The following is an 18,484-nucleotide window of genomic DNA, read 5'->3' as shown; positions in this document are numbered from 1 at the left end:
ACGCGATGTTGTTTTAGAGTTATACCTGCGTGTACCGCGTTTCAACGTTGCAACGGTGATGTTTATTTAGAAATTATGTTTAAGAAAAATTTCCAACAGACAACCTGATTATGCAGATTGTAGAACGAAACACGGCTGTAAAACCACTGACGCGAAAAGCCCATAAAAGTTCATGGCACTCACTGTTTATTTAATGGGACTAATTACTGTTCACACGACAGTTTAAGAGCACTAAACAAACTTTCTCTATTAACGTTATTATCTGATTTGAGCTTACCATTGCGTATGCTGCCATATGGTAAAGGATAAAAGTGTAAAGAGTTATTATATTTGAATTAATATTACTTACTCATAATATGTGGTGATTTACTTTGTGTCTCCGTAGGTTCAGATAATTGTTTTTGACTGTTGTTTAGGTCACGAGTAGGGCGGGCGGAGCGCACGACTGTACGCCGCGGCGCTCGTCTTGTCATTAGACTTGTTTACGCCAAGTCGTGATCTGTGTTGCGATGTTGATTTTATGGCGACGTAATCGTGTAATACCATTCATTTAGTTAGCCTGGAAGATTCTTATCGCTAAAAGCAAAGATACTATAAAATCAAGTATTCATTCGAAATGTATAATATTCGAATATGATTATTATTATAATCGAATTTGTCATGTGTAATGTATATACATATATATTGACTACGTGCTTATAATATTAACGCATGTTCTGAATACATGTTTGCATTAATTATTATTATCATTGGATAATTAAAGATATGATTCGATCTCTTTTGAACGTAAGTCTTGCGATTAGTATATTTAACTGAATTAGGAAAAAAAATAACAAAAATTAAATTACGTTAATATCTTTAAGTACGTACGTATATATATCTGAGGCAATATCGAACGAAGACTTTTTCGGAACACAAATATTTGGTTCAGTAAACAATTTGCAGGCACGAGCGCTCAAGCGAGCTAGATCTACTTATCCTTTTATTTTATATGAATAATACGCATAAATAAAAATCTTTAATAATGTACTATCAGTTATTTATAAACAACAATAATATAACCTCAAAAATCTTTATAACACCCGTATTTTCCGATCTAAGTTAAAACGTTAAAAGTGTCTTATATGTCAGAGCAGAATCGTAAGAAACCATACATTTTTAAAATATATGACCTGTATATACTGATATCCTCAATGAGTAATTGACTTTGACCACACTTTTGACATCTAAGTAATGCTTAAATAATTTTAAATATTGATTTTGCGAAGTCGCTAACTGAGTAGTGGTATAAGGTTTTCTTAAAGTAAGATTTTATGACACGTTCATACCTAACTCGATCAAAAATTAAATAAGTATGGGTAAAATTGTTAACTCAAAATATAACCGTGAAGCGTTGCATGTGTATATGACCAGAAGAACCATTATAAAAAAAATCCTGCGCTTCTATGAAAACTTGAAACTTTTATGTATAATTCTACATTAAAATTTATTTCATTAATAATTAAAACATGATAACTAAAATATTTAAACATTATGTACTGACTACAACTACCATTTATAGTAAGGAAATAAATGATTTCTAGTAACGGGAACTACGCGCAGCACTAGAGAAAAATATAAAGAAGAAAAAATATGCAACGGAAAAGGAGGACAAACAGAATAGGTAGAATACGAGGGGTCAATTATTGGACCACATGGTGCAGAAATGTACCAACCCACAGAAGCAATAATAAAAGTTATTTTATGGTAATGACTGTAGAGGCACTTTATTTTAAAGAAATATATTTTCTCTTTCTTTGCTTTTTCGATTTCTTTTTTTATGGTGTAGGTTGGCGGACGAGCATATGGGACACCTGGTGGTAAGCGGTCACCATCACCCATACACAATGATGCTGTAAGAAATATTAACTATTCCTTACATCGTCAATGCGCCACCAACCTTGGCAACTAAGATGCTATGTCCCTTGTGCCTGTAGTTACACTGGCTTACTCACCCTTCAAACCGGAACATAACAATACTGAGTACTGTTACTTGGCGGAAGAATAATTGATGAGTGAGTGGTACCTACCCAGACGGGCTAGCACAAAGCCCTACCACCAAGAAAATTTCTACACAATACGGTCTAATTATAATGAGTGAGTAAAAAATATATGTACCCTTTATTATTATAAGCTGTATTTTACAATTTCTTCAACAATTTACAATTTCTGATTACAGTATAAATAAGCTATAATTTATCAATCAATTGCCTGTTTTGAAGTAAAATTGTAGTACGGACCTTTTTATATACCCACACAAACAATCTAGGTTAATGAAGAAAGTTTTTAAATACTTTGTACTCCTACAAATTCAATGAAACAGTTTATAGTAAGATTTTTATATTATATTAAATTAAAAAAGATGTAATAAGCATTTATATAACGTATATTCGTGTAACGTGGAACATTTTCATAATGATGGTCTTCGTGTTTTCGACGGTATGTATTTTTTTAATAGGTGCTACTGAAACTCAACACAAAGGTCATTCCTTCAACTTCATACTAAGTGGAAGAGGTAAGGAACAGTACTTTTTCAGTACTATAACTACTATACCTCTAGAAACCTAAACAAATAGCAGATATACAAATATACGTTAGTTAGGAGATTTGTTTATAGTTACAAATATTTTGATAAAAAAAGAGTTGAACGGTAATTTTCGAACCACATATTTATGTTTGGGCTCTCGGACGCTAAGATTTTATTGCCATTTCTTGTAATTTGTTAAAAGTGTTTATTGACTTCTTTGGTTTTTGAAAAGTAAGTTTATTTATTTCAATTTGTACCAATTGTATTGTTTTAGTTTTGTTACGATCATTACGAAGTTCTGAGATATTTATAACATATCTAAATATTGTAACATCTGGGTGCTAAATCTATAAAGCTTGTGACATCACTTAAGTAGGTAGTTACTAGCTTGATTTCTATGTGTATTACAGTGTCAGGTTTTATGATAAGCGGACTAAGCCGGGGCGGTCAATCAATCATTCGAATCAATTATAAAAAAGGTAAATTCAACAATGGAATCGAAGAGACACAACTGTGTGTCTCATGTGCATTGAAACTTGTCACAGTTTAGCACTCACAAATTTACCTAAAAAACATCGGAGCAAACTAAGACAAAATCTACACTCACTCTTCACTTTAGTTTTCTTTGTAATCACAACTTAATTATATCAAATCAATTAAGAAGACTCTTTTCATCAGAATTTTTTTACTAAATTTATAAAAAAGTTAATGTCATTAATCTATAGTAATTATTCATGAACTCATCAATTAGTTGCCAATTGTAATTAGACTACCACTGTCCTTAAAGGTTAGGGTAATATTTTTTTTGTAGTAATTAGCTTATCTTATAAAAGTTGGTTAACTTAAAAAGATTTTACGGCACCATTTGATAATAAAATTAAGTACTTAAGAAATCGTATAGATCTTAAAATTTACGCTTACTATGAGTGACAATCGAATTTAATATTTTACTCCAAGTATTTTGTATCTAATATTATTTATTATTTCAGTAATTTATTACTACGCATATATCATTTCATTTTTGATATAATTGAAACAAAAAATATAGATGAATGAAATAATGTAACACCATCACGATACTTTAAGAAATTAATTGGTTGGACTATAGTACCTAGTTGTGATTTTATACAGGCATACACAGTTATATGCAAATCATATTTTAAATGTATTTTATTTATCTTTTACCTCATAAGAAGAGTTGATTTGCACCGAACCAGAAAAACGTTCCTACATTGCGCAACCAAATTATATAATAATGTATTGTAGTATGTAATACGTTGTGTCTTTTAATAGGCACACTAGATCACTTATTATCCAAGTCGAAATAGTAACATATATTATTTATTACATAAATAAGAGAGTAAGTTTAAAATGGAGTTGAGATTCCCAGCGATAGGCTAGTTAATTGGGGGACACGGGCAAGTCTAAGACAAACCTCAGTGGATCTTCGTGAGCTTAATTTGTGTTTACTATTCATCTTGCTCGGTGAAGACAAACATCGTGAGAAAATTTGCACAATTTGTCACGTGCATCCAGTTTAGCCACTAAACCGTTGGACAAGAGTGGTGAAATAAATTCTATTATTCTTATGATGTTACGTAATATATAGGTTTACTTTTAAGTAGTTAAGTGCACTGGCAACATTGGAAACTTTTTATAACAATTTTACGTATTACTATTTACTCTTTGACAGTAGTATACGTGATGAGTTCATGAGTTGCTTGCACAATGCCTATAAACTAAAATTAGCTATTTTTTCATTTTGGGTGTTGCATTATGTATATTCTTTATCAAGTTTGCCAAAGCGGCCCATTGAAAGTCATTACTATATATTTTTACGACGTAGTATAGTTGTATTTACTTAAAGAGGGACATTCCAATTAATGTTAATGAAATATGGTCCACCTAATTTATATTCTTTTGTTGTCTTTTCTTTCAGTCGTTTCACGCACTCTAAGACATCATGTAAGTGATCAAGCGTAACTGACTCATATAAATGTAACTACGCCAATAATAATAATACCCATACCACTTCCCCCCCCCACTCCTTTCATACATGTTTAGTGTCTAGAAGAGACATAGATTAAAAAATACGAGAGTTAAATTAATTAAAACAATTTATCTCAACATAAATCAATCACGCAATTATACATATTGTGTTACAAGTGAAGTGCATTTCTTCGATTAAACTTACAAATCCAAATAACGCAACAAACCCTTTTAATAGATTACACTTTACGCTAAAAACGGCCTTACTGTCCATGCCCCAAAAAGATAGATAATGGCGGTTAACCTGTATAGGTATAGGCACGCTTATTTTTTTAAATTAGTTCTAGCGATTTGTATAGATAAAGGAATATTCTAAATAGGTATATTATATAACTGGTATTCCGCAGTAGTAAATAAAATTTATCTAAGTATTTTTACAGACATTGTAAAAATTTAGCTGTCTTGCTTAATCGATCTAACAGCTTTAATCAACACAAAAAATGGTTCATCTATTTATATAGAAAAAAAAAGTTCACACAATATTTAAAATCACACAATGTACGACTTGCTTTTACTTCAACTGACTATAAAGCGCCATCTGTAGGTTACAAGTTATATTCTAACATTGGGGGTTGGTAATAGGTATTGGCTTTAGTTGCTTATTTAATTTTGATTGAAAAAATATAGATGTCTCTGTAATTAGTTTTTTAAAATATATTTTTTTTTTGTATACAAGAATTTAATATTATATTTATAATATATATATATATAGTTTTTTGTTTTTTTTTTTACTTTTTTAGATACATTTTCTGCCATTTGCTAATAAATCTGCTATAAGATGCACTACAAACAGTTTCTGTTTATTAATGTTCATTTTAAAACGGTTGATCTGTTAGTGTTTCAATATAGTTTGATTTCTCTCTATAAAAAAAGGGTACTAATAACTAATAACTATTTTTTAGTTTTTTTTTAATTTATTTTTGAGTTATTAAAGTCATTGCCAATGTTATTACCTACACTGCTACTCTTCCACAAAAACCTCTTTCATGGCACTCTACTCAACTACTTAGCTTCAACTCTTCTCGCCCATCCTCTAATATTTCCCTACACTATTTCGGTATGTATTTATACATCCATGTTTTTACTTGATATTAAATATGTCTTTTCTACTGAATTTATTACAAATGCGAGTCGAGATGGCCAAGTGGTTAGAACGCTTGCATCTTAACCGATGATTGCGGGTTCAAACCCAGGCAAGCACCGCTGATTCATGTGCTTAATTTGTCTTTATAATTCATCTCGTATTCGGCGGTGAAGGAAAACATCGTAAGGAAACCTGCATGTGACAAATTTCATAGAGATTCTGCCACATGTGTATTCCACCAACCCGCATTGGAACAGCTTGGTGAAATATGTTCCAAACCTACTCCTTTAAGGGAGAGGAGGCCTTTAGCCCAGCAATGGGAATTTACAGGCTGTTGTTGTTGTTGTTGTATTACAAATGCCCTATATATATAGATTTTATATAATATAGTTTTTTTGTTTTAGAAATGTTAACATCTTTATGTTAAGGCCGTGTTTATGTTTAAGGACAATGTTGCACTAATGATATATAAATAAAAATAAAAAAAGTCACCGTACAAATCTGGAATATGGGGAATTGTGGCAAGTATTCTTGCAGCATTCATTTCCCAGTTGAATCACAGTTTCGATAACAATAACTATTAACAGTAACCTTAACTAAAATAACAACTAATATTATGTAAAATTTTTATTAACAACTTAACATACTACAAACTAATTTATATTCTTAAACTATTTATTTTACAATATTAACATGAAAATATTATCGTACTAGAGTTAGAAGTATAAATATTTTGAAAAATCATATTGATCCATAAGAAAGTATAATTATTACAAAATAAATAAATATAGCATGACTTTAAATGCTTTGCTCTTATTTAGATAATAATAGCAGTAAACTTTATAAAATGCATTTTCATTATAATCATAGCTCTAATATACTCGTTGAAGCCAATCATTGTATGTGTATTTTACATAAATCTTCTTAATGTAATGTGTTCTGGAGACTTTAGATTAGTAAATAAACTCTGAACTTAGTAAACATACTATGTATACTAATTGTTTTTTTTGGGTCCTTAATTCTTTTTCACGACTTCTCAACGTGCCTATTGAAAGGATATTGTTTCTTGTATCTTTGTACTCCAAGGGTTACAAATGCTGAAACAAAGACGCGAAATTATTTTAATTCGCGTTTATATATTTATTATAAGAATAATAAGTAAAATTTTTTAAGAATGACAGATAGGTTATAAAGGCCATATCTATTAGTTATAAGATTACACAATAATGTTTTTTATTGCAAGGATATAATATAATAATTTCGAACTTCGATAAGTAATATTTACCGAAAGAAAGTGTTGATATAACCATCTTCCCAGGAAGGGTTTTATTCTTCCAAGCAGTGTTAGCAAGATAAGCACCAATACCAACGAGACCTATTGAGCTGACTATCCTGCACGCATCACAGTCTTGGGGACGATTTTCTACGGCCGTCGTCATGTTTAACTATAATATATATGAGTTATATCCATGAAAATGGTAATTCAATAGTACCCGGCTATTTCAGCCTCCGTTTGACAGTATCCACTTAGCTGTCATTTACTGTTGTCAGCTGTCAAGTACAAATAAATGTCATTTTTGTCAGATGACAGTAAATTGTAAAGGTCATTTACTCTGTGGTGGGCAAAGAAAAATCTATGTAGGAAGTTGTCGATATATGGTTTGTATATCATCTTTGTTTAACAAAATAAATTACCTTAAACAGACGTTTGAATAAATCTGTTTTTAAACTAGTAAAATCTAGGTACATTACATTTTATCATTAAAATTCGTCATACGTCATGCCAATGTAAAAAAAACAAAATTCATTAATCACTGTGTCCTATGGATAGAAAATGAAACTCTTAATATTTCGGAAATGATATAGTATCTCCCAAAACGATATAGCTAAAATAACATGTTCGAAAAGTATTTTATTTTAATATATTTTTTTAAATATTATTCATATATACAATATGTAATTTGTCATTCTCTTGTACGAATAAGTTATTGATACTCTTAAACTACTAATTAATTATTATAAAAGAGTTAGAAATAGAGAAGAGTTTGAAACTTTTGTTTTAATTACTCAACTCAGCGTGTACTGCGAGGCCTAGGTCACCAGGGACGAGAGTAGCTATATTAAAGATACACAAAACATTTAACTACAAGTATTAAAACAGCATCCTGAATATCCTATGTATTTATTTGATGATGATATCTGTTTTATTTTTATACAATTGCATAATGTGAATCGATGTGGTGTAGAAAGCAGATCTGTATCAAATTATAAAATATGCTAACTTAATAAAGAGTCGAGACGGCCCAGTAGAGTCGAGATGGCCCATTGGTTAGAACGCTTGCATCTTTACCGATGATTGCGGGTTCGAACCCAGGCAAGCACCGCTGATTCATGTGTTTAATTTGTCTTTATAATTCATCTCGTGCTCAGCGGTGAAGGAAAACATCATGAGGAAACCTGCATATGACAAAATTTCATAAAAATTCTGCCACATGTGTATTCCACCAACCCGCATTGGAACAGCGTGGTGGAATATGTTCCAAACCTTCTCCTCCAAGGGAGAGGAGGCCTTTAGCCCAGCAATGGGAATTTACAGGCTGTTGTTGTATTGTTGTTTGTTGTAAATAAAGGTAAATAAGATAAATTAATTATATTCGTTCTAAGCGAATTAATGACGAGGTTATGTCTATGGAGGACTATGTACTCTGTAGTGTGGAAGCGCAGACTTTGTTTTGTTTGTTATTTTCGGAACTATACTTCTTAACTTAGCCGGCTTACTTTTTATTTAAAAGTAAAAGCTCTTGTTGATAGAGCCCTAGACGAATAACTACCTAGACTGTACCCTACGTTATTGTCTTCTGGTTATATCTTGACCTAGTTAACTAAGTCATTCAGCGTGAAGTTCCCGTGAGCCAAAGCAATAAACAGAACGTCTTATTTAATGTTGTTAAGACTTACATGTGTACTTAATAGATCTCGGGAGGATTTTCGAAAACTTAATAGATAAGGTAACAAAGGAGAGCTATAAATATGAACCATAGTTTTCTCGTAATCTTTGTTTTCACGTAATCAAAAATATTCAATAGTTGCTGACATTTTGAACGTTATCACCAAACTTTTTTTCTTTTTAATTAGATTTAGTTGTGAAAGCTGATAACCGAATTTAGAGCTGTGTTACTACAGAGCTCAGTTATCGTTTTGAATAACATCTTCAAAAGATTTTTTAGTTGCTAAGAAGTAAGGTCCAAATCTACCGTCAATGGACAAAGGCCGCGATTTAATTTGAATTTGCATCGTTATCATGCAATTTGTTTAATAGGTGAAATCTCAGAGTTATAAAGGCACGAAGCAGGCGTCGCGCCGCTTGGTAATAAAAAAGAGTAGTTACTCAAAAAAAGATAGATATACCAAAGGTATATATGTAAAGGGACATGTCTAAGGATACAATGATATCAATAAATATAGTGATATCAAAAAGAAAAAAAGTAAGTTTTTTATTAAACCTCCATGATATAATATGTGAATGTGTATATTTTGCCCAGACTGTGTAAGTATTTCTCATGGTCTACGGCTAGCTTCACTATTATTTTTTTTTACAAATTACCATTTGCACTTAAAATACTTGAAGATTAGAGCAATAGTGGGTTTATTAAAAGTAAAAAACTTCCTCAATATTACCTTCACTGATGAAGGAAGAGATATTTTTACCCTAGTAATAGGTATAATAAACGTCGTCGTCGAACATAATAGGTTGGGGAAAAAGTTTCTTCGTATTTTATATGAAAATTCAAAAAGTTTTTTTTATAGTTTATTTACATTTGACTAAAGTATGTAGGTGCCATTTTGTTCCATAACTTTTTGCTATCTTGTTGGTAGTGACATGATCCCATTGCTGTTAAAATTTTGGGGCTTCTGATCGAAAAACTGCGACAAGTGGTTTTGGCAGTCCTCTCGTGATGTTAACCTGACACTGCCTAAGGAATTCTGCAGAGACCGAAACAGATGAAAATCTGAAGGTGCAAGGTCAGGACTATACGGCGGATGCATTAATACCTCCCAGCCAAACTCTCGTAATTTTTGTTGAGTGGCTAAAGATGTGTGTGGTCTAGCGTTGTCATGGTGAAAAACCACAGCCCTTCTGTTGATCAATTCTGGCCGCTTTCTCTCAATTTCTTGCTTCAATCTCATCAATTGTTCGCAATACAGTTCTGAATCGATGGTCCTGCCGGGCGGTAACAGCTCATAATGAATGATGCCCTTCCAATCCCACCATACACACAGCATTACCTTGTTGCGAGTTAATCCGGGTTTTGCCACAGTCTGTGAAGCTTGACCGGCCTTTGTCGTATGTGATCCACTTTTCATCACCAGTTATCAGCTTCTTCAAAAATGGTTCGGTTTCATTACGTCGTAATAAAGAATCACAAATGAGTACACGGTTCATTAGGTTTCTTTCAGTGAGTCACCCATATATCGAGCTTTTTGTGTACCCAGCTTTATTCGAATGAGTCAAAACCGTTTTGTGGTCAATTGCCAGTTCTTCAGCTACATCGTAACTACTAATATGCCGATCTTGCTCCACTTTTTCAAAAATGGCATTAATTTTGTCCGTAACAGGGCGACCAGAGCGAGATGCATCTTTGATATCAAAATTTCCGGCTTGAAAACGCTTAAACCAAACTTGCGCTACTCTCACAGATACTGCATTAGGTCCATAAACATCACAAATTTTTTTCGCGGCTTGAGTTGCATTTTTACCTTTTTTATAGTAAAATTTTAAAATGTATCGAATTTCTTCTTTAGATTCACTCATTTTAACAACAACAAAAACAAATGAAAATCACACAAATTCCTAATTTGAATTTGGAAGTGCCTTCTTTAAAATTAAAACTTTTTAATGATACCAAAACCAGCCAGATACAAATGGTATAGCCAAAGAGATTTTATTACAAGTTCATACATACTATATGCGAAAAGACTTTTTCCCCAACCTAATATATAATCTCTTCCGTTTTTCGGTTAAATGGGAAACACCAGTTTTCCTCTGCAGAAATGTTTCATAGATGAGTCACTAAACAACATTAATATATTATCAAAACATAGCAAACGCTTACGCATAACGCAACTGTTGCCGGGGATTTACTAACATTTCACTCTATACAACATCATTTTTCTTCTGTTAATTATCTGTAACTTTACCACTATATCTTATTATTTTTATTTTATGACGAAAGTAATCTTATTTCAATAAATACATACATACATATACCTATGAATATACACACAATTATTATCCGAGTATAAGAATATATGAACAGTTTTAATCTTAAAACCGGTTGAGAGACTAGGCTAAGTATTTGTTTTTTTAACTATTTATTTTATCTAGATCGAGGAACAAAAGTAGGAATAATTGGAAGTGAGCAAGAATTTTTTTTATGCATACATAGATTCTTACAAAAAAAGTAAATGCGTTTGACTGAATATCTATTTTTTGCGCCGAGATGGCCCAGATAATTAAAACGCGTGCATCTTAACTGATGATTGCGGGCTTAAATCCAGACAAGCATCACTGAATAATCATGTGCTTAATTTATGTTTGTAATTCATCTCAGCGGTGAAGGAAAACATCGTGAGGAAACCTGCATGGTGTGTCTAATTTCATAGAAATTCTGCCAGATGTGTATTCCTCCAATCCGCATTATGTTCCAAACCTCTTCAAAGGGAGAGGAGGCTTTAAGCTCAGCAGTGGGAAATTTTTAGGTTGTCGTTGTTGTTGGGCAAACAGACATCTGGAACACCGGGAGGTGCGATGCCACCGGTGGAAGCTTCATCGTTCCACAGAGTTGTTGTGCGAGGCAGAAAATGATGAAAGCAAAACATTTTTGCTTGAACTCAAGCGTATATTTATGTATATCTTCTGCAAGTGTACCTGTAACTGACTTCCTAAGCGAGTGGATTGTTGATTGACACCATGAACTGCATGCATATGGGTTACTTTTCTTGCCAACACATGACAACCAACCCAAAAACGTGTGCGAACCGCGGGAAACAACTAGTTTTTAATATGTATATATGGTTATTTACATTGAATGAAGTAAGTGACGCTACGGTCAGATATATACGGGCAGATAGCTGTATATCATATATTATTGCAGTATAGAAGTGTGACACACGCCGCTGTATTTATTGTTTATGAGCGTAGTATTGTTGAATGCTACAGTTGTTTTTAAATGTTATTATTATTCAATATAAATGTGTGATGCAACCAAAATTTTAGTATCATATCTTTGTTATTATATTTTATAGGGTTTAATCAATCTCGTCTCAACTTTAGTTAGCTTTTTTAGCTGTTCGTGTTATGACCGCTGTGACCACTTAGTATCAGGTGGTCGATTTGCCAATCCGCCTTCTCTTATGAAATGAAAAACCTTAAACATAATTATAATCCTTACATTGTTATTAAATTTCGGTTATGTGGGTGCAGACAAAAAATGATGTTTTAGCAATTACTTAAAAAAAACATTATTGGCAATTGGCAAAGCTTTGGATATATTTTCATTACGTATATACTGGGCAACTCTGGTACATTTCCATTGTGAGTTACATAGTTACATAAGTAAGTTATTTCGTGTTAAGCAAGTAGGATCACCTTGTAAGAACGAGGTTGCCAGCAGTCAAGTAGCGGTTTTATACTTTAAAAGGCTATGAATATTCTATGGGCCGGGCTCCATTCATACAGTTGACAGGTTATTGTAAAGGGCCGTGTATGTCGTATTTCACCAAGTTTATCACTGAAAAAAGGAGTTCAGCCTTTAAACACAACCTTCTTTATCGCGACGTTTAAATTATTTTTTATCTGTATAATAAATAGAAATTTCACAAGAGTTTCTCACTTTTTTCTTCGTTCGTATCTTTCAAAATTTTTGTAAAGAAAATTCCTTTTGTGCATTTCTTTTATTAAGGTGATATTTGAAACCAATTATTAGGTATAATAAATGCAAAAGTCTTTTAACTTTCAGTTGTATTGCAATCTGTCTTTATTTTACAAAAGAGAGCAATTCGGTTTATTTATAATCTTGGAGCTAGAGACTCTCTTCGGGATGTTTTTAACAGAGTAGGAATACTTACTGTTGCGTCGCAATATATTTACAACAATATCATGTATATTCACAGTAACATTGATCACTTTGATAAAATCAGTGATAATCATTGTATATGCACTAGAAGTAAGGATAAACTTATAACGCCAAGTTTCCGACTCCGCAAAGTCAATGGATCCTTCTTGGGGCAAGGTATCCGTTTCTATAATAAAATTCCGCAGAAATTTTTAACTTTGCCGTTTAGTAAATTCAAATCGTTTGTTAAAAATACATTGGTAGAAAAAGCATACTATTCGATACAAGATTTTGTAGATGATAAAAAAGCGTGGAGTTAATACCTGTTGACTTCCAAGCAGGATACATTAATTGAAATAATTGTATTTAATTAACATGACGCTGTATTTTTTAAATGTTAAAAAAGAGTAACTACTGAGTTTCTTGCCGGTTCTTCCCGGTAGAATCTACTTTCCGAACCGGTGGTAGCTTCACTTAATTGTAAAATGACGATTCAAAAGTGCTTATAAAAGCCTACTTGAATAAAGTTTATTTTGATTTTGATTTTTGATTTTGAATCAATGCCTTAGGGATTTTATTTTTTAATTGAATTGAATAAAAATGTAGGCTGTTTTAATCCTAGTACAATCATAAGTTAACAGTGGGTATCAGGAATATATCTTGTATGTATCTCCAAAATCTTAACGAAAGTCTTGATTTAATGTTGATTAAAACATTTGGGAGTATTTTAGTAGGTACTTGGATGGTTTGTATTGGACCTTTAGCAGAAACTACGATAACGTTCCAAAATTGTTTTCAACAAAAATAAATCGAAATAGGCACGGGCAGCTAATAATATATAAATTTAAAGTAAATAACGTAAGTATATTATGTTTTATTTCATATCGCTATAAAGTATCATTGTTGTCATGTATAGGGTCTCTTAGACCGTTAGATAAATTAAACTTTAACCCAGATGATATACTTCATAAATGTGTCATGAATTACTATGACTGTATTAGTGTCGATATTCACAAAAGTATGAATGCTTTATAGATAATTTAATATAATCAATACATATTTTTTTTTAGGATTATTAAAACTTATGAGCTTATTGTAATTTTATATTTTAAATTTATGTTAATAAAGATATCATTAAACTTGACCAACAATGGTGGAACCGCATTATTTAATATTATATAAATTAATATAGTTTATAGAGTCTAGTTTAGTAAAAATGTAACCAATACGAAATATTATTGAGATTATCAACAACTACGTATATCAAAGCATTTAGTATTACACAAATTCATAAAGTTAAGTATATGTACATATATACTTGGTATTTTTGTAATCCGGATTAAAGTGAGTGTGTACAACTATAACGGACATGACATCACAGTTCCCACATGTGGTTGATTATATACAACAACAGCCTGAAAATTCCCACGGCTGGGCTAAAGCCACTTTGTGGAGGAGGCTTGGAATATATTCTACCGAACTGTACGATTTCAGGTTGGTGAAAATACGTACGGCGTCTAGGACTGGTGACTTATCTTCAGGTGACCCATTTCCCGTCCATCTACTGATGACGATGATGATAATGACTACAAATATATCATATATCTTGTTTATGTAAAAACTGTTTTGCTCCAAAGGCCCACTGGATTGTAGTAAACATAATTTAAATAAATACTTATACTATTTATTTTAATTATAAAAAAAAGAAAAGTCAGCAAGCCACGTCTTCCAAGAAGACGACTAGCTTGAAGTCCAGCGATGTTCATAATGTAAAATCTAAAATTATGGCACGGGCAACTGTTAGTCATGGACTTTGTAAATTAAATTTAAAAAAAAAATGTTTTGCACCGTGATAGACTTATGTGAGTAGCGTTATTATTAAGATTGATACACGAGTGTACTGTGTAAGCGATGTGTAAGTGTATATATACACAATATGTAGGGACATGGAGAAAGCAAGTGAAAGTAATGTCTATAGTAGATCTCATACGATTAAAAATAGGCTTATATACATTAACTAATATTAAGTACGGGCTATACGTTGTCAGTGTATACTAGACATAAAATATGTATGTTGATTTATATTAAACTGGTCCACTTCCGATTACACAAGAGCTAGAGCGTTTGACTCATACACAGTCTAAATATGCGAGAAGTTAATAATTTTGCTATTTGACCTATTTATAAATTATTGGCATTTTTTTGTATAGTTGTAATATTTAATTTTTTACACAATTGGGCAACGACGATTTATTGTTCTTAATTAGTTGTACTTACGTTTAATAAGTATTTCTTCAATATATGAATATAGTTAGTAATACAAATGTTAAAATTAGTAAATTGCCTTTGCAAAAGTCTCAATATCTTTGATTAGTTGAATTACTGAATAATTAAAACTTTTGTAGTGAATAAGAAATTAAACAAGACCAGACTTAGTGAGAATAACACGAATACTAAATATTTAATGATTTTCCCATTCAAAGTTAAATTATTAATAAATACATTTTAATGACGAATATAGAATATCATTATTATTAATACTTCAGAAACTTGCAATTGATCTTGATGGATTACGCTTCGATTGTTTGTTGTCTTGGCCTAGATTTTGGTATTTATGAACTTAATTACCAAATAATACAAAAATATTTTGATGGATGGAAAAATAAATACTTATGACGTCATTTGTACCAACCATTACAAATACCGTGTTTATGTTTTTAAAAAAAGCCCGTAGTTACGTCATTTACAGCAGTTTTTGAACTTTTGAATGTAATTCTGGAATCTTAAAGTTGAGTAGACAGTACTCACTCATAACTTTGTTTATACAACAATAAACAATATCTATTTCGTTTAATAATAAATGAGAAGATATCTTCCCTAACGGAAAAACATCCTATTCAAATATACTTGGAGTAGATTTTGACTAAACAATATAATAATTTGTCTTTCGTAGTTTTATCCGATTTAAATACAGATTAATGAAGCGATTAGTGGCAAGTGAAATTGGCATTCCTATGTTTAGTATTTCAAGTGGCGAATACCCAAAACAAATACCTTGTTTTCGGATTAATAAATATTTCTTTAAGAAACGAGATTCTGTTACGTCAAGTACGCTAATCATTCCATGAACTATTCGTTGTATTCAGTTAGCAGTCCGCGGACGGCAGTGTACGAGAGACGGTCGTACGCACAAGTACTATGTGGTAGCTGATTGCAATGTTTATTTACAAACGTACGAACTCGAACGAAGGCTCGTTTGCGGTGGACAAATTAACTGTGTGAATAAATCGAATGGTAAAATATTAAATTATGAACGTAATGCTTTTGCTGTTTTATTATAAAAGAGTATATTAATAATGTTTGTGTAGTAAAAAGTTGTAACTGATGTACGTTTTTAAGTGATGTGAAAAGTTTTATATGGATTTGTAGACTAGATGAATTCGAAGCTGACGTTTTATTACTAAGGTAAGTTATATTTTATTTATATGTTTTCTCTCTGATTACTTAGTGTCTCTGATTTGAGTTTAAATCGAATAGGGAATTATGGGTATATTATTTATTTATCATAATTATTGAAAACTCGTTGAGGATAAAATGTGGTATAAATTCAATTAGTTTTCTAATATTAATTAATATTTGAACACTAGAAAAGAGACTAAAGAGAAATATGATAAAATGTACTTACCAGTATTAATGTTGTGTATTGTTATGGGTCATTTGTGTACGATTAAATTTGACCCCGGGTGGATAAAGATATAGAATACATCCAGTATTATAAATTACTACTTAAATGCATCCAAATAAAATATACATTAAATAATCCTCTGTTTGTCAAATCAATACTCAAGTTTTGTTTTCTGGTTTTTAGATTTTACTATATATCGCATTTTATATAATATATACATAAAAATAAACACTAAGTTTTATTGTTGAGAATTTTAGTTATTGTTCAGAAATTTTAATTGCAGCTTAACATATTTGCACATGACAGAAATGACACACGTATTTTCTGTATAAAAAAACTACTTATAGAAAAAAAAATGTCGATTATCGAATGTTAGGTATAATTTTCTGTACTTGTTTATGATGTCATAAAATAACTTACAGATACATTTCTACGTATTTCAGATATTTGTAGGAATAAAAACAAATATATACCTATCACGAAAGGAAATTCATCTGTCAACATCCGATAGGAAAGGTGAAAAATATGGATATCGAAAAGAATTACGATGTAGGATTTTATAGAGGCGTAGATATTTTTAGTTTGTCGTGCTCAAAAACAAAAGTAATTTTCTTCTACATATTAGTTCTAGTACTTATGTCATGTTACGAATTAGCAAAAGACTTTTTATACGAAAGTAGTTAATTTAAAAAAATAGAAACTGCTGACTTTCTTACCTGTTCTCTTAGTGTAATAATTTACATGTGTATACGAAATGTGACAATCCAAAATTGCATATAAGTCTACTTTATATATTTTACAAACTTTTATTTAGATTACTTAAAATAATTTTAAATCTATAAAAAAATATTTTCCATGTTATTCTTAAATTCATTATTAACTAAGAAAGTTTGACTTCTACGTATGTATATTTTTCCAAAAAAGTGTTTAAAAATATTTCATTTCAAATAATAACCAAGTATAATAATATATGGTAAGGTAGTAAGTATATAAATAAATTGAGAGTCTGTAATGAGATATTAAAGTGTTATTTACATTGATTGCAAGCATCAAATAATTGATTGTATCATTAGTAGTTATCTAACACAAGAAACATCTTACGCTGCGGAAATTAAGTAATGGTACTCAGTATACTTTTCTCGTGCCATGCCTGTAATTGGTTGCAATATTCAATTTGCATTGAATGCAATCTTTACTTGTGACATTACAATCTCATAGGTAGATATAATCATATGTTACGAACGTGATATTGTTGAAATAATCTGCGCCCTGAGCACATATAAAAGCCAAAATCATAAAATAATACTCTTATGTTTTTAATTACATAGTTAAAGTTACAAAATGTGCGTGGCTCAAGTTCAAGTCATAATTACATTGAAGTTTAGTATCATAAATGTTATTAAGATAATACGCCTATAATATATATGCTTATAATAAGCCTAAGACTGCATTGATTAGTTGACCTCTCACCATATCATCAATGTTAACTCTTAACATATATGTGACTTAGAATCGTCATTTCGTTATTGTGTCAACTCAACTCAAATTATTTTATTTAATGTTGAAGCATTATATTTATCATTTACTTATGGATGGTCAAATTACACTACCAACAGTTCGACAAAAGAAACACCCTGATTTGAGAAGAACCGGCAAAAGAAACTGAGAAATCAAGTCAGTTACTTTAAACGCATGTCTATCGTAGTCATCACTGCTTAATCAAGCATTGGAAACCAATTCAATAAATGACTAATATTTAAAACGTATTTTAAAAAAATAATGATAACGACAATAATAATTTAATTGTAAGAAAAATCTAAATATATTTAATTCAAGAAGGCTTTTTTTCTCAAACGTCTTTGTGTCGGTTTCGAATAGAGAGATACTCAATAGTTAGTTGTGCTTAAAATTCAAAATACAAAATTGTGTTAATTAAATACAATTATTTATATACTAATGATAGAAACTATATGTATAAGTATATA

The 18,484-nt window shown here is 31.0% G+C and overlaps 2 protein-coding genes and 1 long non-coding RNA gene across 3 annotated transcripts in view; 1 reads left to right on the top strand and 2 right to left on the bottom strand.

Moving 5' to 3' along the window:
- Nucleotides 1-450, bottom strand: part of LOC124544328 (synaptotagmin-5-like) — a 59,710-nt gene extending 59,260 nt beyond the window's left edge. The window contains exon 1 of the mRNA XM_047122827.1: nucleotides 350-450. Coding sequence (XP_046978783.1) covers nucleotides 350-353 — 4 coding nt within the window. The 5' untranslated portion in view covers nucleotides 354-450. The remainder of the gene's footprint in view (nucleotides 1-349) is intronic.
- Nucleotides 451-6,709: 6,259 nt separating this feature from the next.
- LOC124544316 lies at nucleotides 6,710-7,217 on the bottom strand. The gene is made up of 2 exons (XR_006967529.1): nucleotides 6,985-7,217; nucleotides 6,710-6,796 (listed from the first exon to the last, which is right to left on the bottom strand). It is a non-coding gene; the product is annotated as an uncharacterized LOC124544316 (long non-coding RNA).
- Nucleotides 7,218-15,967: 8,750 nt separating this feature from the next.
- LOC124544121 (venom dipeptidyl peptidase 4-like) overlaps nucleotides 15,968-18,484 on the top strand; it is a 49,219-nt gene continuing 46,702 nt past the window's right edge. The window contains exon 1 of the mRNA XM_047122569.1: nucleotides 15,968-16,279. The gene's annotated coding sequence lies outside the window, so the exon portion shown is untranslated. The remainder of the gene's footprint in view (nucleotides 16,280-18,484) is intronic.

This window comes from Vanessa cardui, chromosome 4 (assembly GCF_905220365.1).
Source record: "Vanessa cardui chromosome 4, ilVanCard2.1, whole genome shotgun sequence".
NCBI lineage: Eukaryota > Metazoa > Arthropoda > Insecta > Lepidoptera > Nymphalidae > Vanessa > Vanessa cardui.
This window is presented reverse-complemented; position numbering and strand designations above follow the sequence as displayed.